The sequence below is a fragment of the Photinus pyralis genome, unplaced genomic scaffold (assembly GCF_008802855.1).
Source record: "Photinus pyralis isolate 1611_PpyrPB1 unplaced genomic scaffold, Ppyr1.3 Ppyr1.4_LG4, whole genome shotgun sequence".
In the NCBI taxonomy this organism is placed as follows: Eukaryota; Metazoa; Arthropoda; class Insecta; order Coleoptera; family Lampyridae; genus Photinus; species Photinus pyralis.
In genome coordinates, this window is record NW_022170511.1 from 15,352,690 (window position 1) to 15,377,389 (window position 24,700).

Sequence of the window (24,700 nt, forward strand, 5' to 3'; positions counted from 1 at the left end):
CTATGCAATAATGCCAAATCTAGTTTTGAACGATTTAGGTTATGTCACTTGTCAACAAGACAGTGCATTCTTTGTGTGAACAATCCACACCTTAAATAAAATAAAAATAATTTTTATTATTCATTTCGTTAATTGGAACCACAATATACATACAATATACCTTAATAACTTATGAACTGTACAAATGTAGCATCTCTTTTACAGAGAAAGTACTAAATATAAAATTTTACAGGTTATGTGATGTGATGGATGATATTCAAATTAATCGGAATCATCGGAACTTTCGTGTTCAAAGTTTATAATAATAGTAGCAACGTTTTCAAGATCTAATTGCTTTTCTCTTTCGTACCACTCGTGTATTACAGTTTCCGTATCCTTAATTGAATTGCGCCACGTTTCGGAAGTTATCGGTTGTAGTGTTTCTTGTCACATGTTTATGCAATTTTCAATGCTTCGTCCATCTCTACCCATGTGTCGATTGTAGTAATTTTTCGCTATGCCCCAAATATGTTCGATAGGATTAAAAACGCGATGATAGGGTGGTAATCGTAAAACGAAGGAACCGTATTGCTCGGCTAAGTGGTCAATGCGTTATGCGGTACATTTTAGCCGATTTATTCCTAAAAGTATCAACAAGATTTAGATAATACCAAATAATTTGCGAACGTACTTACTGTGCAACCTTTTCAACAGTTCGGCTTTAAAATCATTTTCGGAGAACTGCACATTATGATCTCCTAACCACACTTTAATGTTGTCTGTTTTCCCGTTATCGAACACAATTACTGACGGGTTATCAAAATTCTTCAGTAATTACTCTTCAAACCAATGCACAGCGAAAGACGTAGAAAATAATCAAAATCAAATCAAACGAAAAGTAAACCAAAAGCAACCTGTCAAATTTACCAATTTAAACGCGACAACATAGCGAAATGCTACCAATTGTTGCGGCCAAAATAAACTACAAGCTTAATGTGTTGCTTAATAAACGAAAGTAAATTTACGTTGGTACGTCGTTTTCTTCAGGCAATGACGTGCAACGGAAGATATACTGAATAGACGTAGGTATTTTAGATGCAAAATGCACACATTTAACCCTGTAATTAATTACGAGCACATAATGAGAATTATTGCGATCCCGCTCTAATGCGCCATGAAGACGCTTTTTATATCAGCATATAGATAGTCACAAAGACGTTGGGAGTAATGGGTCAGGGTATCCGATAGGTATGGGCGTGTCTTGTGCATTTACTCAACGTATTTCTATTTTCTAACTGATAGAACACAATCTCGATTACTTTGAAGCTCATGTGCACCGGGCCTTAGATTGCGTTTGATCCATTTTTCGAAATCTCCGGGGTATCATCCCTTGCGTAATAGCGCCAGACTTTGAAGTATACGTTAGGTATTTCAAATGAACCAATTCGATGTTTTCATTTTATTGCAAATATAGTTTTCGTGTAGAAGGAAAACGTAATCATATTGACTCTGACCTCTAGAATTGAGGGTATGTCATTCTTGAATAGAATCGTTTCAGTCGAGTTAATCAATTCGTCTGTTGTAAGTAATTGCCAATTTGAAAGATCGTCCTTGATACAAAATTAATTTGCTGCTGTTCGTTGCAAACTGAAGAAATACAAACAAACCAATTTGGACCAATAAAATCAAAGTGCAAAAAATCTATTTGCGAAAGAAAATTTTCTGGTAATGGCAATCGTTTGATATAATCTACATTGAACTAATACATATTCGTTTCCCTTATTAGGTGGTGAACGTAGAACGCAAACAGAAAATAGAACCAAAAATAGGTAGTAACGAAGAGGACCACACTCACATTAGCGAGGTAACGATTGTAATTCAAGAATCGGAACTTTCGAAAAATTCCAGCTCGCCTACCATATCAAAGAGTGCGGACGACTTGGGGAACTCTTTCATCAAATCTGAGTACTTTAATTTCGAACTGACGAAAAGTTTAAACGACTGCTCGTGTAGTCAAAGATTAATGAAGAGCGGCAGCGATCCCAATATATCCCACAGCCAGCTTGAGTTAGAACACGAAGACGACGGATTATACAAAGTTCCCGGGGCCGTGAGAAAAATTCGCCATTCCCATTCGTTGAACGACTTCAACAAGATCGAGCAGATCGACTGCATATCGTCCGCGCATTCGAGTATAGAGCACATTTCGTGCAGTCAAATTATAGTTAAGAAGTCGGAAGGTAACGAGGTCGATAGGGGTTCACCCGCTATGGACTACTGCAGAGTGCGAAGCAAAATGCCATTCAAGAAACGCAAAGTTAGCTTTCTGCGTAAACCGAAAGCCACAACGTGGATAAATCTGAGAGCCAAATTCGATCACATGGTCAACGAGCACGCGGCGAAGCAGAGGGTGGGTGCGTTTCCAGACAAAGATAGCACAGTCATACACATCGAAGAGATGTACAAATCATCCAAAGACAAGTGCAAGAAAATTTTGAAGAGCACCGGAAGGATGTTCAAATCGAAAAGGGACCAAGAGAATGTCGATCCAAACGGTGAGAAATCTCCGAAATTGATTAAAGCTAGTGACATCGAGTATAAATTCGACGAGGAGAGTAAGGACGATTGTACGGATAGTAGCAGTATTAATACTAAGACTGATAAAAGTGATAAATCAGTAGTGATAAGTGCCAAACATTTTTTTAGTCTTCCAATGACTATAATTGATGAAAAAATGCAGGATGGAGAGTTTCGTTCGGTGAAAAATGTATTTAGGAGAAGTAAATTTTTGCCGGCAGAGGTAGGAGATCACGTTTTGCTTTTACGGCACGTGCTTTCAGCATTGCAACTCGATTTTGCTTTTGTTTGTTTGTGTTTTCGTGTGATAATCTGCTTATCCTTAGGAAGCAATTTGCTATACCTACTACAAATTGGATTAGGTTCTTGTTATTCGCTACCTATAACTACGTAATCTATTACAGAAATAGAAATCGCCACTCGATTCGCTATAATGTGGATCAAATGAGTTACCAATAATTAGATTGTAGAAGTTCAGGGGCAATCGATTTCCAAACTGTAAAAGAGTACCTAAACCTCGCTTAATTATTCTATTGTAGTTTAATCGCAGCCTCCACGTTTTTGGTGCATTTCGATATACACAAGAAATATTTTGAAAAGAAAATCCTCCAACGAATCTCACTTCGTTCGAGGGCTCCATAAAAAGTAATACTTCTCTTCCACCATTACTCACCTTAAAGTTCCGAGAAATACATTTATTATGGATTTAAAAAAAGAAAACAAGAAAATATGACATAAAGGAAAAACTGCATCCCTAACTAAACTAATAAAATATCCTCACTAGCCAGATAATTAATTTTATCCTAACAAATAATTTAAAACAAGCAAAATCTAAAATAAATGTTTCACTATGATCCTTAAAAACATAGACAATTCGGTTTCTTTCACTGATAACTCGAATAAAGCTTAAGTAATAAAAATATATAAATCGGCACCTTTATCGTCCTTGAAATTTTTCAATACTCGCCAATTCGGATTTCAGATGTTGGTGATCGAGACCATGTTGATGATTTGATGTCGCCGATATCGTGCTTCCAAACAAAAACTCACTGAGTTTTCTTAGGATATACAATTCTGAGCATATCTCGATTTTCAATAGTCTTAAATCCTTTTTTAATTACAAACGCGGGCACTAAAAACAAATCGGAAATGAAAAGACTCCGCCAGGGTATTTTCTTCATTTCGAATTTTTTTTTCTTAGATTTTATGATATGTATTTTGTACTTGTGTATATTTACCCGTGTAAGGACGGGTAATAAATGAGCCAACCGTACAGACCCGCAATTAGTATATTACTTCAATTGTACACAACTCTTGTGCAGATAAAACCCTCTTCCGACAATTCGTTCTTGAGGTATAAGGGAATATACCCTATCACGATAACCATTCCAGGACTCTAGGACCATTCCCCTAGAAGTAGTTCAAAACGGTAGAAGTGGGTCCGGACGGACGGACGGACAAAACACAAACAATAGCACATTTTGTTTAATTCTTAAAAAATGCGCTAAAAAAACCAACCGAATAGTACGGGAAGCTTTAAATATCTTCTAAACGTCGACAAATAAGACGACAATAGGCGATTAGTTAATTGACGTGTTTGTTAATTTAATTTTGACAGTTACAAATCGGGTCTTATCGGAAAACTCGAACAGACTCGTTTACCCTGAGCTCACATACCTCGTCACAGACCTAGGCGATGTCCTTCACCATATTTTATTCGCAATTAGCATTCCATGTACTGTATCGTCTAAGGACAAAACCCAAAAACCATCGACATATATCGAAATGGAGTGCGCGTGCCAATGCTAAGCGCGGATACTGCCGGTGAGCGAGAGGGGAAAACTAAGAGGCAAGCTTTCTCACTATCGCACTTCTGTTGGTCGCATATAATCGACATTTCTCGACCAGCGCGATAGAGAGAGAGCTTGCCTCTTAGTCCTCCCCTCTCGCTCACCTGTAGTATCCGCGCTTAACATTGGCACATGCAGCCCATTTCTATAGTTTTGACATTTGTAGATAATTTATCACTTCCAAACGTACCTACATGATCTATTCTAATTTTTTTCATTACGCACGTGTGTAGGTAATGGTTACTATATCACGCCTCTAAATTATACCTTATGACCTCATTCTCAGGGTAGAAATTTTTTTCATACCTATACTTATACGGGGTTTTAGATTTCCGCTATAGGTCTTTCACATCGCTCGGGTATCAATCAATGCAACATTAGAGTGGTTTATGCCCCCCGTGTCCAGCACTTCTTGTCTATGTATCTAGGGAAGCGGCGTATGCCATTTTTTCTTCTTCAAATAGGCACGATCCGATATAATAAAAAGGACAAACAGGTGTGTGTGAGCGAGGGTGAGAGAAGATTTTTTATTAGTTTAATGGTCGAAATTAAGTCAAACAGAAAGTTTCTTCCAATTTAGAGTTTAATTTTTTTGGGGTGGCAAAAATTTTCTAAAAAAATTTTCGATTTTGTATACGGGTTAGTGGTTGCTGAACACTATGCGTATGAAAGTTTGAGGCGCCGAGAAGTCGTGGCAGATGCCGAGATTAGATAAAATTACAGCACGATTTTGCCAGGAATTTTGTGTACGTGGAATTAGACGAGAAAATTAGTTTTAATTGGTGGGCAGGGTTGGAGCCACGGAATTGATGCGAATTTAAACAAGTAAAAATTGTGCACAACCCTGGTGCAGGTAAAGCGCATTTTTTTAAACACCCCTACGAAATTTCTTCCATATATAAGAATGTTGGCCCTGCACATCCTACACAAAACCAAATTAGGAAAATGGCGCTACATTTGCTTTTATTCCAAGTGGCTATGTATCAAATTTCATTTGAATGACTCGATAAATAAGAAAGTTGGCACTGCACATGCGCAAAACAAAATTTGGAAAATGGCGCTACATTTGCTATTATTCCAAGTGGCTACGTATCAAATTTCATTTAAATGCCTCCATAAATAAGAAAGTTGGCACTGCGCATGCGCAAAACGAAATTTTGAAACTGGCGTTAAATTTGGTTTTATTTCAATTGGCTATGTATCAAATTTTATTTAAATACCTCCATAAATAAGAAAGTAGGAACTGCGCATGCGCAAAACCAAATTTAGAAAATGGCGCTACATTTGCTTTTATTCCAAGTGGATATGTATCAAATTTTATTTAAATACCTCCACAAATAAGAAAGTTGGCACTGCGCATGCGCAAAACGAAATTTTGTATCAAATTTTATTTAAATGCCCAATTGTTATATTTCTTCCAATCTTCCCAATCGCCTTTTGTAGGTACTTTCCTTTGACAACTCGCTCTTAAGATATAAGGAATTATAACCGATCACGACAAGGGTTATGGTTAGTATAAATTATATCCTTTCGTTGAGACCTTTCATTAGAGTACCATGAAAGATAAAACTATTTCCATCCCCCCTTCCCTCTCCACCCCGTACTTTCATAAGAGGACAAAAAGAAGAGCAGTAGTTTGTAGAAAACTGTTCCTTTCGTTGAGACCTTTAATTAGAATACAATGAGAGATAAAACTAATTTTTAACCCCCCCCTCCAGGCCCCGTCGCTCACTGATTTCGAAAGAGTCGCACGGGAAAGTTATAGTTTGTACAAACCAATTTATTTTGATGAGACCTTTCATTAGAATACCATGAAGGGTAGAACATGTGTTTCCCCATTTTTTTAATTCTTAAAAAATGCGCTAAAAAAGTAGTGGGAATTAAGTTGTTAGTAGAGAGCCGATGGGGGATGGGCGTTAAATCACGATAGCGTTTGAGTCGAGCGGTTAAAAAGTCGACCACCTGGATTTTAGTTTGGGTAAAGACTTCAAATTGTATGTATGTAGTGGTTGTGAGAATACTGAAGTGGTGCAGAATAGGCGATTGATTCTTGTACAAACGATTAGCATCATTTTGAAGACGTAATCTGTAAATTTTAGAAAAAGTGGCGATTAAAGTACCGAGGGCATTATGCGGGAATCCGCGAAATATTACGGTCGAATTCAGCGACAGACCAAAAAACATTAGGTGCGATGTCTGCAACAAAAAGATACTCAGCGCGACTGCGTTAAAGTCCTAATGTATGTTCAAAGTTCCAGTGGCGTGTAATTGGAATTTTTATTCTGTATGGTGTCTGGTTAAACCCTGGGTTAATCAAATAACCAAAAACTTTAAATTTAATTAAAGATTGTCAACTCAAACTCACACTCAAACCAAAAACCACTGTGAATGCTCCCACTTCATAGATTAATCATCAAAGATTGATTGATTATACTAGAGCTAGATAGTTGCCAAACCAGCAGGTAGATGTCAAAATCGATATTTATGTGTCAATTTCGACGAGAAAACGTCCGAGCACAACGTGTTAATATTACACTTATCTATAACCATAATCGCTGCTCAGGTACCGAAACGTCACGTAGCAATTTAAATTACAAATTATTTGAAACTTAATTATACAACGTGGGAATAAAAAGCTAGTTAGGTAATTGTATTTACCTATGCTTACAGATTGTCTCAAATTCCCAGATTTATTTAAGTTTCATTGGCTCATCGTATTGCGTTTCAGGAAATTAATAAATTAACAATCGCAGTAGGTACCTACCTACTGTTTAAAGTTAACACGATTTTCAAAATCAAGGTCGGTGTTCTTTTGTACGTTGTTACGAGAGGAACAAGATGTCAGCACTGAAAAGTCGTAGAAAACTAGCAGTGCCATATTTGAAAGACACGGACATAAATGAAAGAATTTCAAGACCGTCGAGGAGACCGCCCCACCCAACTTTTTTAGGATTTACAACCTCTGTAGATACACGTTGCCTATTTAGTAAACCTTATACCTATTTATTTCATGAGATATACTCAGTGACATGGAAATTGCAACACCAAGGAGTTGGAATTTTTTGACCAAACTTGGCAGAAACGTTTAACTACTAAAAGGTAACAATTGATTAAAATTTCATTCATATGGATCAAGTGGTAATGGCTTATTTGACAGTTCTTTCATTTTTTTCTAGTATTCTTATATCGTGTACGTTTTGCGAGATTTTGTTCAGTTCTTATTGTTTTCGCTTTTAATCGTTTCTTTTGAGGCTGTGATCGTGCCTAGATACGCCAAAGTGGAAATTACCGCGAATTAAGAGTAGTTGACAGGTGTCGTATTGTTGGTTTGGGCGGAGGTGGTTTTTCGTTCACAAAAATTGCAAGTCACCTTAACCGAAATCAATCCACCATGATTCGTTGCAATCGGGCATGGATTTGGGAAGGGGCAGGATCGTCGTAGAGAGGAAAGGGAGGGGGCAGGAAAGGGTGGGGGGCGAAAAAGAACAATTGAAGTGCGGGATCGTCATCTTCGACTTATGGCAACAAGAAACCGATTCTCTAGTACCAGGTCAATTGCCGATCAATTGTTAGCTAACGAAGGTCGTCCTGTAACACTTCGAACGGTTTACCGCAGAATCAGAGCTTACGACTTGCGATCCTATCGGCCACATCTTTTGTTACCATTAACAGCTCAACACCGCCAGCAGCGTTTGGAGTGGTGTAGGTTGCGACTGCACTGGAACCTAGAGTAGCATTGGGTGGTGTTCAGTGATGAATCCCGATTTTGTTTGGGTATGCATGATGGCCGTATGAAGGGCAGCCGAAGACGTGGGGAATGTCGCAATGTTGAATTTTCTGTTATATGAGGCATGTGCACTAAGCTGTGGGGACTTTGGTGTGGAGTACTATAATTTATGGGAGTAGGGCTCGTTTGTTATTCATTCGAGGTAATATGACCCCCCCAGCGATATGTGGATGACGTGATAGAACCCGATATTCTTCCATCTCTTCAGCAGTTGGAAGACCCACTTTTCCAGCAGGATAATGCCTCTCCCCACATTGAAAGACGTTCTATGGACTTATTTGCACATGGTAATGTCAATTTCTTGCCATAGTCACCCAGATCTCCCAGTATATCGCCTATCGAGCAAGTTTGGGACATTATGAAGAAAAGACTGATGAACTTACCGCATCCTCCGCAGACGCTGCAAGCTCTACACAATGAATTAGAGGTTACTCACAGTTGCTTGGAACACAATACCTCAAGAGGAAATCGGTCGTCTGCTAAAATCGATGCTACGAAGCGTGAGGGAGTGCGTAACCAATAGGGAGGGACTACTATTATTATTAATAAAAATATGTTTATATTTCACCCCTTTTCTTTTAAATTTTAATCAATTGTTACCTTTTAGTAGCTAAACGTTTCTGCCAAGTTTGGTCAAAAAATTCCAACTCCTTGGTGTTGCAATTTCCATGTCACTGAGTATAATTACCGTATAATTATTATGACTATATGTTGTGTTATAAAGCAGCGAAAGCCTAGTAGGCTGACGAGCTTTATGAAATCGTACTCTCTGTCTGTATATAGAGCATATGAATAATTGAATTTTTTTAACAGAAGCTGAGCGTTTCAACCTGTATAGTAGGATTTTCTTGAGTTTGCGTGCACGTCTTCGGTGTATTATACCGTCGGTCATATTTCTTCCAAAAACATGAACGTGCATGGTTAAAGCGTGTTATTGAATCTTGCAGTGTCTAATTGGTTCGCCGATCTTCCTGTTTTCGTCCTGGTAAAAATTGAACCACAGCCTTTTTACCGAAGACGCGTTCCTTTCTCCGCAGGCGAGGTTCACCAACCATTTTGTTGACTGCAAATTTTTGAATACCCGGAAAACATTAATCTTAATTAATTAATTACAAAAATATCTTCATCTAAAGCATCTTCCGAATTTATTATTAGTGGGGCTACATCTCCTCGGTCAAACTTTACTTCTCTGTGCCACCGCAATCTGAAATAATTTTGTTGGTATGCTGTACAATGTTGTAACGGTTGGATGCAACCTTAAAGTATAGTAGGTATTTTGGTTACGTAGGAGTTTTGCAGTAGTATGATTATTGATTTGCTAGCGTCGTTGGTTAGATATCGGTACATCCATTTGGTTGGTTTGTAGAAAACAGTTTGGGGATGGCGTTTACGGGAGATTGAGTTTTTTCTACATCATTCGGTGTAATAGGAAACATTTGGTTGATTTGGCGATGACCGAGCAAAGTTAGCTGTGATAAATGGGCGGCTTGAAAATAATACGAATTTCTCTGGTTCTGAATTCAATATAGATCGCATTGGTGCCAAAATTGACTAAAAATTCTGATCTCTATTTTTTATTGCCGTGCCAAATAGTTGCATTTGAATTTTTTTCAAAAACTGATTTTAGTTTCGCTATTTTGACGTTCAGATATACCAAAATACCAAATTTCGCATCTCTACGGAGGAATCATGCGTGAAATCGTAGTGTAGTCCGTCCATCTGGACGACCTTCCGTCTGGGCGTACGGTAACTATCGAATAGAAAACGTGGGAGTCTTGAAAATTAGTATAGGATTATCGACGAAAGTAATAATAATCAGAAGCTTGCTGCTCCTTAGGCAACCAACCATACCCTATCTATAATGGCAACGTTGAAGTGTAAGTTTTCTTGTGGGGATCCGTGTGGGATGGGCCGCACCGCGTTGTGTATTGTCGTTCCTGAGATAAAAGGGAGTAAGTAGGTATACTATAACAATTGAGAAAACCAGTACTCTGTTCTTCGGTATTGATGCAATCCATTGTTTACCTTTAAACTCTAATTTACATAAGTATCTATTGCTGAATAATCTGATTTCTCTTAAATTCACCTTTTATGAAAACGCTTATTGATTTCCACTTTATACAGATATTAGAAAGGAGCAATCAATCTGCTGTACGACAACGCAAAATGTGCATATAGTTGATATATAAGAAACTCGTGATTCAATATTTAGAAAACATGAAATCTAGCATGCCGTGTGCTGTCAGGATGCGCGGTATCTGTTATATTACACTGGGAGATTGTATCGCGCAAAAGTAAATCTTCAAAACGAAATATTGATCAAGTTGGTGTAGATCTTTTCTGTGCGATATGGCATACGGTATGCTAGATTTAATAAATTTTCTAATTTTTGAAAAACGAATTTCTTTATTTTTTTATACATCAACCATGTGTATATGGTACGTCGTCGTACAGCAGATTGATTACTCTTTTTAAATATCTTTTTAAAAACAAAAGTTGCTACTATTTCCGGTTAAACCGGAAGTGTCAATATGCGATAAAAATGCGAATAAAAGAGATATTGAGGTGACCTTTCGAACGCACTGTATGGAAAAACACCACCCTATGGTCCATTGAACTGCGCTGGCGACTTGACGCGAATTTGAGTAACGTAAAATCAAATCCTCCCTACGGTAATTTATATAGGTGGCTAACACAAACTTTGGTGAATTGTCAACGCGAAGGCTCTCGCGGTTTTACACAAAATAAAATCCACCCTACTGTAATTTACAGATGGTTGACTTGACATCGCTCACGGTTCAATCCGCATTCCCTGACGGTTCCCCGAGAACTTACAATATTATAATTGTCCGTGTACCAAAATCAGAAAAAATGCTTCTCAAAGTAGGTACTCTAATAACTGTCTGTTTAACCTTTAAGAGGGTGTTATCTGCTGGAGTGCAATTTTAAATTGAGGTTCACTAATTTTTAGTTCTACCTACACTAGTTCGTGATGTTTTTGCATTAACAACGACGTTTAGGTAGGTACTTGCAAAGATTAGTATTATCTTTGGTACTTAATTGTTAATGACTCCCGATACTAAAGAAGGAAAGCACATTAGAGAAGTATTTAGCATTTCTAATATAAATAACTCATTTTAGATACCGCCTGGTGCAAGAGAGATTTATTAGGATAAAAGCAGTTAACTCTTTCAGCAAGAATCAATTACTGCAGATCTTAAGAAATGATACACGTACACCATAAAATAAATCACTCCATTTTAAGTGAACAAAGTGGATCTATGATCTACATTAGTAACTTTCACATTTTTAATCATTAAATCTTTATTAAATTACTAGAATTAGTAACTGGTCTTTCTGCGCTGACTGGATTAAACGCATTAATTTCAATTAACGTTAAGTTATCGTGTCAATGAAAACAGTTAACCTTTTCTGAAGAAGACCGCAATGATCATAGTCATTTTCAAATCGTTTCCCAACCCGTTAACCTTTGGCATAAAGGCAGGTACGTAGATTCTCTTAATTTAAAAATTAACACCGCTCTAGATTAAGACTTATTATACAACATCGAACCGAAGTCACGAATTTTGTTCAGTTTATCGACACGTAACGAAGTGCCGGCGTACTTATACTATTACCACAATCATTCCGAAATTAAGATACAAAAATATTAAATTTCCTATAAATGTTATAAAAACTTCGGATGGAATAGGAAGAAAACCAATAACTCTAATTGACAGAGTGAGGTAACCGTACGTTTGTAAGTTTGTCCTTTTCCCATCGAAATTGGTGACGCACAGAAATGTTGAGCATGAAATGTTTATCAGGCCTAGTTTTTCAACACGTAAACGACTGGTTTGGTCTTTGTCCTAAGGAAACATATCCCTATAGGGATCTGCACCAAATACCAATTCTCTTCTCATAAGAAGTAACTACTCAACCTAGTCGATAATCAAAAACCCAGTAGTTTACTAAATTGTTTAAAACATGGTAAAATAGGAAGTAGAGACGAATTTAAATTTGGCGCCGTTTTATCCCGTAACGGTTGGCAGGCGTGGGTTTTTCATCTGATGACTTTTCCATTAGTAGCCTAATCGCTATTGTTTGGGGAGCACTAACTTTTTTTGGTGAGGATTTGTGAAATCAAAAGTGTACGTGAACCAACCACAAACAATACACCAACCGAAGGAAGAAATTGAAAGTGTTATTAGCAGCATTCTACTAGATGTTTTTGAACACGTCATCGAAAACTTCAATTAGCGCACTGCTCATTCTTGCGCGGCTTTGGGTGGTCATATGGATGACATAATTTTTTATATACAGAGTAATTCAAAATTGAAGTCAATGGTCAATGGTTTTAAGGACGTATTTACCAGCCAAAAATAAGAATTTTTTTCATATAATCGTATGTCCTAACTTGCCTCGTTTTCTAGATACAGGGTGTAAGTTATTTAAAAAAATTTAGAAAACGAAGTTTAGACATACGATTATATGAAACAAATGTCTTATTTTTGCCTGGTAAATACGCCCTTAAGACGTTACTTAATATGTTTTTGTAAACAATTTTACATTTTCTATTAAATTTTGTTCTATAGCACTTCGTTCCTACTTCCTGAACACCCTATATATTGATACTTGATACAAACAATGTGGTGGATTTTTTGGTTTGGGGGGGGGAGGGGGTTGTGGGAGAGCGGATATTCTTCTCTTATGAGATACCAAAATTCTCATAATTCGGGTTAAAATACCTGAACAAAGTAAAGGTTTCAAGGAATCCTATGGATTCAATAACAGAGAAAATAAGAGAATATAATGCTCTTGGGTAACCTTTTACATCTAACCAGATTGTAATATTATATTAACTTTGACTTAATTATTTTGAATTTTGTCTTCAATAATCATCGTACTTATATGCACTACGACTACTACATTGTTGAACTTAACTGGGAATGACTTCATGAACTGAAGCTTTGATATGACGATGAAATATAATTTCACTCTAACCTTTCCCCGTTAAGCTTCGTTGACTTACACTTTACACATTATCGTAGTGATTTACGGTCTTTTTAGCCTGTAACAAATACACAAATAAACACAATACCTCTAGGTCAGATTATTCAACAACGTCGTAGATATCCAGAGATTCCTGTATGATGAATACATTACCCTAGGGCAAAATCAGCGTTCTTTGTAATTGCAGCTCCTTTATAAGACATGGATGAACTCCAGAGTTGGCAATTAGAAAGAAAATGTAAATCGTACCAAATTAAATCTGCTCCCTTAGCATTCAAACAATGATCGCCATCTTCGCCAGGCCAAGATATAGGGTCGTACGCGCCACGTTAATGATAGTTTATAAATAAATGCTCTTCAAAACTCATTTGTATTATTTCCCTCGTTATTTCCCTATCAATAAATTAACGCGTCATTTATTAACTGATTAATTCCGTGTCGCGTATTATTGATAACTTGAACAGTGAAATAAAGTGCACGGTTCACAATTAAATCGTTTACCCGTGACTGTAGCCACCCGACTGCTAATTACTCACTTTAAAAACGCGCGGGTGAGATGTACACTTCACTGTTTATATTAGGCCAAAATGGAACCAACGAACTTTCTCTTAAACGAAAACGTGAACTTTGTACAAATAGAAATCAATGGGACGCAATGTGCACTGTTTGTCAGAGACGGTGAAAATCGCTTGAATCGTAGACCGCTTCTTGGCGTTTCTTGAAAATGTGCAGAAGAAGTGGCACGTTATGCTTTAATGTCCGATTGTATCATGCTGGTTTAAATTCAGTTACTCTGAGAGAATTGAAGAATTTGATTGGGTAATTTTATTTAATTTTACCCAACCCATTTTCTGGATTCTATCGAATCTACTGAACTCATACTCATACTAGTTGCATGGTGTGTTTTTGTAGGTAAATCATGACATACACTGTGTACAATGTATTTTTTTATTTTCAGAGTCATACGGGATTTGATGATCTACGTAAATATGTCAAGCAAGGCGGGGATTTTTGTAAAGAGCTATCAACTATTCTGCAAGAGCGGTAAGTCAATCACATTCTCTGATTTATTTCTAACGTGTTTTTTTAAATCTAATCTCAAAACGATTACTCGGTTCATTTCGTCATATTCATGTTTTAATTTTTTTGCGAGTCTAAATAGTTATTGAAATGAGAGTTTCAAAAAGCAATCTTCAAACATGAACGCGTTTGTGTACCGGGTGATCAAATAAGGACATGCTTCTATTTCTCAGGAATTAATACAGTTAGAGTTATGGGATAAAATTTGTTCTATGTACCCAAAGGGACAAAAATGTTTAAATGATGTCCCGTTTTTTTGTCGCTGTAAATGATTTTATATAGGGCGGAACAACTAGTTTTTTTCACAAAATTTGCTTTATTTTAATCATTTTTTTTAAATATTTATATTGCCAACTAGTTACCACTCGGCCTGTCCCATCTCACATGAAACTCAAAATTTACTAGGTTCGTAAACCCACGTGACAAATTTTTATTAATTACAAATTTAATGTTCGTCGTGTAACAAAGAAAAAAATCTAGAACGGAGTCGAAGTAGTCGAAGTACTCCTAAAACTAGTCGAAGTACTCACTCGAGGTACTTGTCCATGTACTCGAATGAAATTTACAAAGAAAATTTAATTACATTTATTTTCACAAATAATTGTTTACAAATAAAACACTCGGTTTGCCCAAATTAGGAGAACTCGCGTACAGTGACGTAACTAGGTATTTTTCGAAGCGGTGCCGGATCTGGTTTTGGCGCCCTACCATATTTGCCCACCTTGTCACTTACCATTGAGCTCTAATGAATAAAACACTGTACATTTTTGAGAGAAACTTACACGAAATTTTAAAAGCACTGCACTACTTAAATTTTAGAAAAATGCTTTGAATAACGAAGAATAAAAATACATTTATAATGTTCTCAATTCTCGCGTCAAATTTAGCTATGACATAGGGTACAAGTCGTAGAAATGATTGCGTTTTAGAATAAGGGTGCAAATGCTACACTAATACAGACTATTGTATATATCACAAATAAAGTATTATTATTAGCTTAAATCTGCAGCCTTTTCCTACCGCTGTAACTTTGTTCTACAAGGGCCATCCAGAAAGTTTTGAAATAAAAAATTAAGACAATGTAAGAAACAACTTTTATTATATAAGTACATTTGGAAGCTACACTCTTAGGCTATTTTTCAACATAGTCGCCATTCATATTGAGGCGCTTACCATAGCGTGGTACAAGTGTTTTGATTCAAACTTTGTATACTTCCGCCGTCTGTGGGGGCGTCAGAAGTGGGTACCGACAAAGGGAATGTGGTAGCCCCCTGACAAGATCTTATTGATTGTGGAGTCAAAACTGCCTAATAAAAGTACTGATCTGCCACACAAAATTGCGCTGAAATCCCTTGGATGTTCCGTTCATCCTAAAGGACTGTAAATTTAGTTTTAATTATATTTCACTGCACCCTGTATTCGTCTTTAGCAAACTATTAGAATTTAACCGCCGTTCTTGTCTTTTATGGCTGGCCTATACGGTACACCGCGATGCCCATCCCGACTTAGTGCCCTCGGTGCTTCAGCGCTTCCAGCGCGCCCTCTCCCATTCAGAGCGCGGTGCCGCGGTACCTTTGGCACCTACCTAGTTACGCCACTGCTCGCGTACTGGGTTCATAAACACGTGACGACATTTTTAGAACAATGCCAAACACATTAAATCAAAATTACACTATCTATATTAAATCTTCAGTAACAAATAATAATATATAACAATGTTCATCAAACCCCACAGACGAAACTAGAAAAACAATAGCACACAACACTTATGTGGTCTTCAAGGTGTTGGATTTTATTATTGTTCAAAATAGACACTAACTTTTTGATTGTTGCTTATTGATCTTTCAAAAACGATACAGGTCGATCACAAATTATATGGTGAGAACTGACTGTCGCCAAACGGGGTACCGGTATAACACAACCAGATTCACAACCGACGACGACGACATAAATTCCAAAAACTCTTTGTGCTGAATAATAACTGTCGTAAAATGTCAGGAATTCCTATTGCCGTCTGTGTCTTGACGTCTGGCATACACAATTTAAATTTCAATTTAAATAAAACGACGAACCATCTGCAGACTGATCAGTGTGCAATATATTGTGAGTTTACGTTCAAGTTCTTTACGTTTTGAAAATAATAAAACCTTCCATATAACTGAAACTGAAGTGTATTTGAAATGAGTGTGCAATGTAAACAACTCTGATACATCCACATGTGACGTTTTAATTTGACTATGATATGAATAGTAGATTAAATATTGTTTAATTTATGTCTATGCAAGGGAAAAGGTTTTAGGCAAAATGTATTTATATACTGTTTCGTCGTGTATAAAACATTGTTGCGTTATTCCACCTCCGACCACATGTCTTCGTATCTTCTACGCTGGTAGTCTTCGTGTAATATATAACTTACCTTGGTTGTTGGGAGGAAACGTCTGGTATTTAGATTCTGAGGTTCGTTCTTTTGTTTTGCTGCGACTTGTCAATAAAGGGCGCGAAAGTGAAATTTTAATTTTATTGTATTTGTGTCTACCTTTCCATCAAATTAAAAAAAAATATGTTGCCAGATGGCAATCAAAAGCATCAAAGTCGAAACTTCAAATGGAAACAACGTACCTTTTCTGAACACACTGTACAAATCTCAAAATCAAATCTCGAAGATGTAATTCCATGCAATGATGATGCCCAATTTCTACTACGCAAAATTTTAACAATGCAGCTGGAAACAATGAGGCAAAATCTGGAAACTGTTTTGAAACCTGATTTCACGAGGTCAAATAACTACTGTATCTTTATTGTGTCTTAGGTAATATCATTCGATTCTCAGCCAGTTGCTTATAAAAATGTTTAACGATTATTCCTTAATGTTCACTTTTTACTTTCCCGAATTTCGTTTAATTTGTACGAACTTAGATGGCAGTGTTTTACCTTTTGAAAACCCCTAAAATATGTCTACTCACGATACTTTGTCTCCCTTTCGCATGCGCAACGATCACTATTTTTATTAACAAACTAAGTTTTCCCTACGCATTCATTACTTACTTGATTTTGAAAGTTCTGTCGTTCACTAGTTTTAAAGTATTGTTATTTGTTTTCCTTTTCTACCCAATGTGGGATTGTTGTGGGACCTACAAGATGTGGCAAAACAAGTCTCACTACAGCCTTGGATCAATCTATCGAAAATTATATTTTTTCCGTGGTCCGCGACCGCTAGAAGATCTACCGTCTACAAGAGTAATGAGATTATCATCTTTGCGACATAGCGTCCGACTCGTACTCTTAAAATAACGACCACGTTTCGTATCGTATCATCTAAAATCTAAATCATCAACATTTCTAAAAAATTTAGAAATTAGACTTGTTTATTTTGTATCCTGTATCGTTCGATTGGTTTCAATTTTGCTTATCCCTTGCTTTCTCTAACTACTTATCTGTGTTGGATTGATACAATGATCTTATACTACTTTGTTTGACGTACAATATGAATTAAAATGGAATTTATTTTATTTCTAGATCTGACGCCGAACTACAGTATGCAAAAAGTTTATCAAAGCTCAGCGGAAAATTGGCACGGGCCTGCAGGGAGGGCGTCGGAGGTTTGAACGACACATGGAGGTCTATCGCGGTCGAACTGGAAACTCGAGCGGAGGCTCATCGAGTCTTAGGGACGGCGTTACTCGAGGACGCCACTCGTCCATTAAAAACCCTAACCGAAAATCAACACAAGATTCGCAAACAAGCCGAAATTGGGGTGGATAAATCGACCAAAGTTCTTTCGGAATGGAGGGCGGCGGAAGCGAAAAGTAAAAAACACAGCCACGCGTGTGCCCGAGATAATGAAAAATTACAAGATGCTTTACTAGACGTTAGGTAAGTGTTATCCATCAGCTCTTGTTCACCAAATCTGGGGTTAATATCCACTGCGCACATACATACATATGTTCCGTAATTGGTAACCAGAATAATGTCTAATGTTAATGTGAATCCAAACTGAATACAATAGTTGGTTCTTCGTTCTGATGATTAAACGTATGTGATTGATTAATATATTTCACGTTCCACTTCATGCTTCAAGGTACACGGTATCATTACCCATTTTAAACAAAGTGGACAATGACCATGAAGGGAATATTTTAAATTTAAAATCATTGTGTAGGTACTGAAACTACCTAATGCAATCAAGTTAGCACACGTCATCAAACTCGTATCCATTTCGGCCTAGCACAATGGAATGATCAATGGTTGAAGTTTCTTTATCTACTTGCTTTGTTAATCTAAATAAACTTGTTTTGAGAAACGGTATGGTTATTTCCCCTTTTTTCTGGATGTTATGGGTGATAGAACTTAATTAGGAAATATAAAATTTCAATTGAATGTAGGAGACAGGTATAGCAAAATCATTTTTTCATTCTATAAGTATACTAGTATACCGACACCGTCATCAGCCGGTTAACCTCTAGGGAAAAGTTACTGGCGACAGTCTGACGGGCGATAAAACAAACTTAATGTTTTTACGTCACCGAAACAGCTGAATCAGAATGACTCACAGTGATGTTAGTGTACAAACAGAGTGGAAGCAGGTTTCTCGCTTTTCGGTATCTCGCGCCGATAGGAGCTGTGACTACTGCACACAATAAAAGCGAGAAAAAGCGAAGCCGGTGCCGCAGTGGTTGCGTTCCCGACCGCTATTCGGAAGGTTGTGGGTTCGATTATCGCTTATAGAGGTTTTCTCAAACACTGTCCTTATAAGAGCTTCTTTATCCGAAACTCGCGGGAGAAACGGCAGAAACTAAATTTTTATTCCGACAAAAGCGTGGACGCAGGCGACCGGCGCCGACAAGTTTTAACCTGCTTTCACTCCGTACACGCTAATTCGAAAACATTATATGATTTCCAAAGCGAGAAGCGCGAGTCGTCGCTGGTAACCGGCAAGCGAGAAACTTGCCTCCACTCTGTTCGTACCCTTATGCAGCATCGTGAGAGTCGCGGAGTAAGCGATCTCGAAATCTGGTTGGTTTTAATAGATGGCCTTTATTCGCACTTGATTGGGTTAAGTAGATACAATTTATTGGTTACTGATGGCCCATTTAACCTATTAGCGGCATTTTGTAGGCGTGTTAGATAATTAAAAAAGAGTATGGACGGGTCCAGGAGAGATGGGGGTAAGGCATTCGGTTTTGGACCATCAGAGCGGAAAGTCTTTGGTCCGAAACAATAGATTTTATAGCATTAAACGTGAAGCTATTAGTTCGTTCAATTCGCGTGTGGTTCTTGATTGCCCTAGAGTTAATGAACCTGCAATTAAAGCCGTTCGTCAGTCCAAAATCGAAGAGCTGTAAATAACCGAATTCGAAGAACTCCACAAATGATCAGTAGGTACGGAAGTATCGTACGTGACGCATTTTAAAGGTTATCAGAGGTCAATAGTCATTTTTGTGGTGTCATTTCATTTTCAAAGTTCTACCATATTTCTTTTTCAGGAGTATCAGAGGTCCGATTTTTGTAGCTCAAGGTGAAGTTTAAAGGGTACTCGCCTCCTGGAGATGACCTTGCAAAGTGGGTCAGGGTGAAACTCTTACGTCGCTTCGGTCGTTCACACCTAAACATTTCCTCCCCTCTCATTTGGGACAAATGACCGTTTATTATAACAAAAAAATAATGTGCAAATACTCCGTCTATAGCATCTATTTAGCGCGTTTCAAGAAATATTTTTATTGGTTTGCACGGGCCAGATTTCGGCTTCGATATTCAACCCACATAATATTCAGCTTTGAAGGTATCGAGTTGTAATTTTTCCAACAATCAAAGACTTTTGATACCCGAAAATTGCAATAATTTGTAATTTGATACCCAAAAAATGACAAAATTTGTAATTTGATACACAAAAAAACGTCACCGTTTGTAATTTGATACCCGAAAAATTGCCAAAATTGTTAACATTTGTAGCTGGCTGTTCGCAAAATTCCATGAAATAGTATATTTTACTTTTACGGACAATGCATTTATTATGGCACGACCGAATTCGGTTTTTATATTTCAGAATATCGCTTGTGAAAAGCAGGAATGTTCGGTTTCTTAGTTCTTAATCGTAAAGAAAGCAAGTCTTGATGATGGTCGTTTTCGAAAGGGATCCGATCAGTATTGTAACGGAAACGCTCCAGACATGACGTCACCTTTGGCGCTCTGAAATTTTCTACGCGCGCGATAGTGGGATTTGTGTAGGAATATTCGAGACTGTACGCGAATGTTCCTGGACTTACATTGCTTGCGTGTATAAATGGTTGCGGACCGAACATCGCGGCAGTTTTTACTACCGAACGAGATCGAGCGCGGAAATATAAATTACGAAGTGTGTGATATAAATAATCGATATAAATTGTACGGTTTTTATAGTGTTTTAGTTTTGTTTAATAAATATTGATATAAATCGAACCCGAATTTATAAATAACGTTACAGTATATAATACCGTCACCTTCCTATCCCAACGTATTTACAAGTGTTTCATGAAGTGTAAACCATCGCAGCCATCATTACACGCGTATAGTTGTTTGTAGAATTATGCCGAAACGCAAATCGATACCGAACCTAAACGCCACTCAAAACAAACGTGAACGCAAGCCTAAATGTAAACGCGAGCCCAAACGTGAAGGTTCAATTGGTGTGTGTAACATCTGGATCCGATTCGCGCTCACGTTTGGATTCGCGTTCACCTTTGGGCTAGGATTCGGTTTAATACCTTGTTTAAAGTCGCTTTCTCCAGTTTCCCATGCTCTCTTAGCCGAAAACTCTTTAATAGTTGCATTGACAAAAGCACATGGTCGAATACAAAAATTAAATCTTGGTACCTTCAAAACTGAATGAGTTACAATGAATTACAAATTTTGTCAATTCTTTCAATTGTTGCAGAGAAAAATCAAAACTATGTTCTAATTGCGGGTTCAGAGGAACCTCTAAGTGATGACCGGTTGTGCGAAAAGTATAGATAGGTTTATATCAAGGGTGTATCAATTCTATCAAAATAATGGTGCTCATCCGCGTAAATTGAGTGGAAGAAAATCATTTAGGGAAATAGTTTCTTTTCTGGGAATAATTAGGAACTGTTGCAACACGCATTGCCCTCTGATGACCTTGAAAGTAGAATATGATTACAAAGATATGGAGATCATTGAGCTTGGACAACCTTGAAAATGAAGTGACATCACAAAAAATGGGATCATTGATCTTGAAAATGAAATAATGAAAAAAATGCGGTCATTGAACTTTGATGACCTTCGAACTTCACCTTGACCTACTTTTCAAAGTCACCACCAGATGGCGAGCGACCTTGAACTGAGCTAGGTTCTCCCTCATATGTACTCGTGCGCTATAGACAACTTCATTATTTGTGGGGCAATTTTATCGAAATGTTAGGGTCGGTTTGTCTAATAAAAACAAATAAAATGGAGATACCAACATCGTCTCAATCATTCACATTCTAAAGTTCCTTCAGGGCCAGATGCTTTTTTGTTCCTTCTTTTTATTCCTTTTGGATTACGAAGCTCAGAAATTGATTTATTTTAACTCGTTTGGGAAAGTATAGTTTCTCTTTATTAGAAACTAAAGCTACTGCTATCTAATCTCCAGACCCTAATACATAACTCTGGTTTCTTATCTCTCCTCGGTTTTGAAAATGATTACCTTTAAACTTAATTTTTACTAAATCGAGATAAATCGACAACCTTTTCAATAAATGATCCAGCTACCTACACTCTGATCTGATCATCAAGAAACTTGAAAGCGATTTTCCCAAAAGGGATCTGAAGGTGTTTTTAATCCAGTAATCAATTCAAGACATACGTCCTATTTTAACATATCCGTTTTTGATTTCAGATTATCAAAAACGACTAGTTTGATTCAATTGGCTCATATGCACAACCAGAAAGTGTTATCGGAAAAAGAAAACGCAAAGGTAAGTTGAAGGGCAAAACGCGCAGTCAATAATCATTTTTTCATTCAGTTGGAAGGTAAGAGGCGTAAGGCAGAAGATGCAGTAAAAAAGGCCGACATTGAATATTATACGTTATGCGTCAGAGCCGAACGCGCAAGGTAAACCCCGTCACATGCACAGATCGACAATTTAAATTTGCCTCTTTCAGACTAGAGTGGGAATCTGACATATTGAGGGGTTCGAATACATTTCAAGTACTAGAAGAAGAAAGACTGAATAATTTAAAATCTGTTTTAAATTCGTATTTACACCACAGCAATCAATTGGGACCTCGTCTTGTTGAGGTATAATCTGAGCAATCTAGAGCTCTACTAATCATTACTTCACAGGCAACCGAAAGGTTATCGGGTCCAGTTGCGCAAGCAGATCCCTCCAAGGATTTGTCAACATTTGTGAATCTTCGCAACTCCTCGCAACAAACCGCAGAGCAACTGCTTCCCGACTTTTACTGTGAACACATTACCTTGGCCATGAACAGAGACAGGAGAAAACAGGTTGGTGGTAACGTTTAGCTGTCCCATCGCTAATTTTCTTGTCCTAGGCATTAGTGAAACTCCTCCAGCTTATTAGGCAGGACATTGAGCGAGAAAGGAAGTCGAAAAATGGCCTGGAAAACTTATCAAAGGCTATCAAACAAACGCCAAATTTCGGAGCGGAAGATTCACAACAGAACGTTTCTGAAAAATTATACCACGTAAGTATCGAGATATTCGCAGCAATTCGACCTGGTAATTCAATATTTCACAGATGAAGTCAATGTTAACCTACCTGGAAGGTGCAAGATACAAAGTACAAAACGCTTTAGCCGAATTAGATAGTAAACCAAAAACGGGTCACCCACTAGCCCCTCACATTACAGTTACCAGAGATAAAGCAGGATTGCAGCAAAGTGTTTTAAAGGTTACCTTTCAATGTTGTTTGTGAATTTGTCTGGTATTGCTTGGTTTTATAGGTACCTGATTGGTTGCGCGAAGAATTTGTAGAACCCGAAAAGAGCCCAGTCAGCGAAAAATCTATTAAATCCGGCCATATCAACGAGATTGACTACCTTGAACCGGACTGGACAGATCGTGGCGCAGCGGATGGTAACTCTAATCAGCCGGATTCCGATTTTGGTACGAAATCGCCTTGATTGTGAATATTCTAACCCTACTGTATTCCCAGATGAGTTTTCATCGCAAGGTAGTTCTGCAACTGAAGAAAATCCGGTGCAACCGATAGCTCAGTGCAAAGCTCTCTACACCTACACGCCGAATCTTCCTGATGAATTGGCACTACATCCGGGAGATGTTCTATCCGTTTACAGAAAACAAGAGGACGGTTGGTGGTTGGGAGAGTGCAAGGGTTCTGTGGGTATTTTTCCAGCAACGTACGTTGAAAGTTTACAAGCATAATAGGTTGTTCTCAGGAATTGTTTTGTATTGGTGTGCTATTATAGTGAAATACCAAACGGTTAAGTTTTATAATTGCATTTATATAAATTATTTTCTAGTGAAGTATGCGATGTAAAAACAATAATTAAATACCTAGGCCGTAAAACTGTAAAAATATGTGAGATTTTTGCAATGTTATTTTCATTATATGAAACATCAGTAGTTGCATTAATCTAATTCTGTTGTACCTATTAATAAATTTTCTTCCATTTAAAAATGTATAACACTTTGGTGTAATTATTCTCTTCTTGGGTCATTACAGATTCATGCAGTGACACGATGATGATAATGCATCAATGACTGGCGAAATACGAAAAAGATTCATTAATCTGAGATGTCAATCAATTTAATGGTAGTAACAGCAAAAACTTTAGCATTGGACTTACAACTTGGCACCCGAGCATGGACCGGCCTCTTTCTTACGCATCGTGCAGTAGGAAGATGCGTTGCAGCGTCACGTGGTGAACTGTAGAATCAGGCGTGACTGAAACGTCTTATGAGACACCTCGAAACCCCTGCGTGCTCTGGAAAAGAACGACCTTCTGAGTCAAAGTTATCAGGAGCTCAACGACTAAAAAAGTCAAAGGTGGCACTCATACAGGCAAACACATTGGGCGCGGTTTCGGTTTCTCGAAGTTACAAAGCTACTTAAACCTGTAACCAGGGTATTACCACAAGGGAGTGAAGAGTAGTGGGTCACAAAGAGGACCCTGAAGAGCAACAGTTAGTAGCCCTTATGGACCAGATTCCCTGGGACAAACTGGGGGAGGTCTGTGAACATCGTCCACATTTTAACTTTTAGATGGAAAAACTTGGAAACCACCTTGAGAGGCAAGTCATGTGAAGAAAAGTGTAGACAATGACCCCGGAACGGTCATAATAGAACAGATATCCGCTGAAGACAAAAACCTCATAAAAAGTGCCATGGTGGCATGAAGGATTCACTAGAATACGGTGGAAGACTAAGAGGCTTTTTAATATAGCAAAAAG

The 24,700-nt window shown here is 37.7% G+C and overlaps 1 protein-coding gene across 1 annotated transcript; it reads left to right on the forward strand.

Moving 5' to 3' along the window:
• Nucleotides 1-1,764: 1,764 nt before the first annotated feature.
• Nucleotides 1,765-23,931, forward strand: LOC116167776 (nostrin-like). Its single transcript, XM_031483287.1, has 11 exons — nt 1,765-2,779; nt 14,165-14,250; nt 17,803-18,159; nt 22,160-22,238; nt 22,287-22,375; nt 22,426-22,561; nt 22,607-22,771; nt 22,819-22,971; nt 23,025-23,177; nt 23,230-23,392; nt 23,442-23,931. The coding sequence occupies exons 1-11, from the start codon at nt 2,003-2,005 to the stop codon at nt 23,669-23,671; spliced, it is 2,388 nt and encodes a 795-aa protein (XP_031339147.1). The 5' UTR covers nt 1,765-2,002; the 3' UTR covers nt 23,672-23,931.
• The last annotated feature ends 769 nt before the right edge of the window (nt 23,932-24,700 follow it).

Excerpts from the sequence above, each read along its gene's own strand:
- LOC116167776 (XM_031483287.1), top strand. The coding sequence starts at position 2,003 with ATGAAGAGCGGCAGCGATCCCAATATATCCCACAGCCAGCTTGAGTTA. Across the intron at positions 22,376-22,425 it reads GTCAGAGCCGAACGCGCAAG|ACTAGAGTGGGAATCTGACA; the intron begins GTAAACCCCGTC and ends TGCCTCTTTCAG. Across the intron at positions 23,178-23,229 it reads TGCAGCAAAGTGTTTTAAAG|GTACCTGATTGGTTGCGCGA; the intron begins GTTACCTTTCAA and ends TTGGTTTTATAG.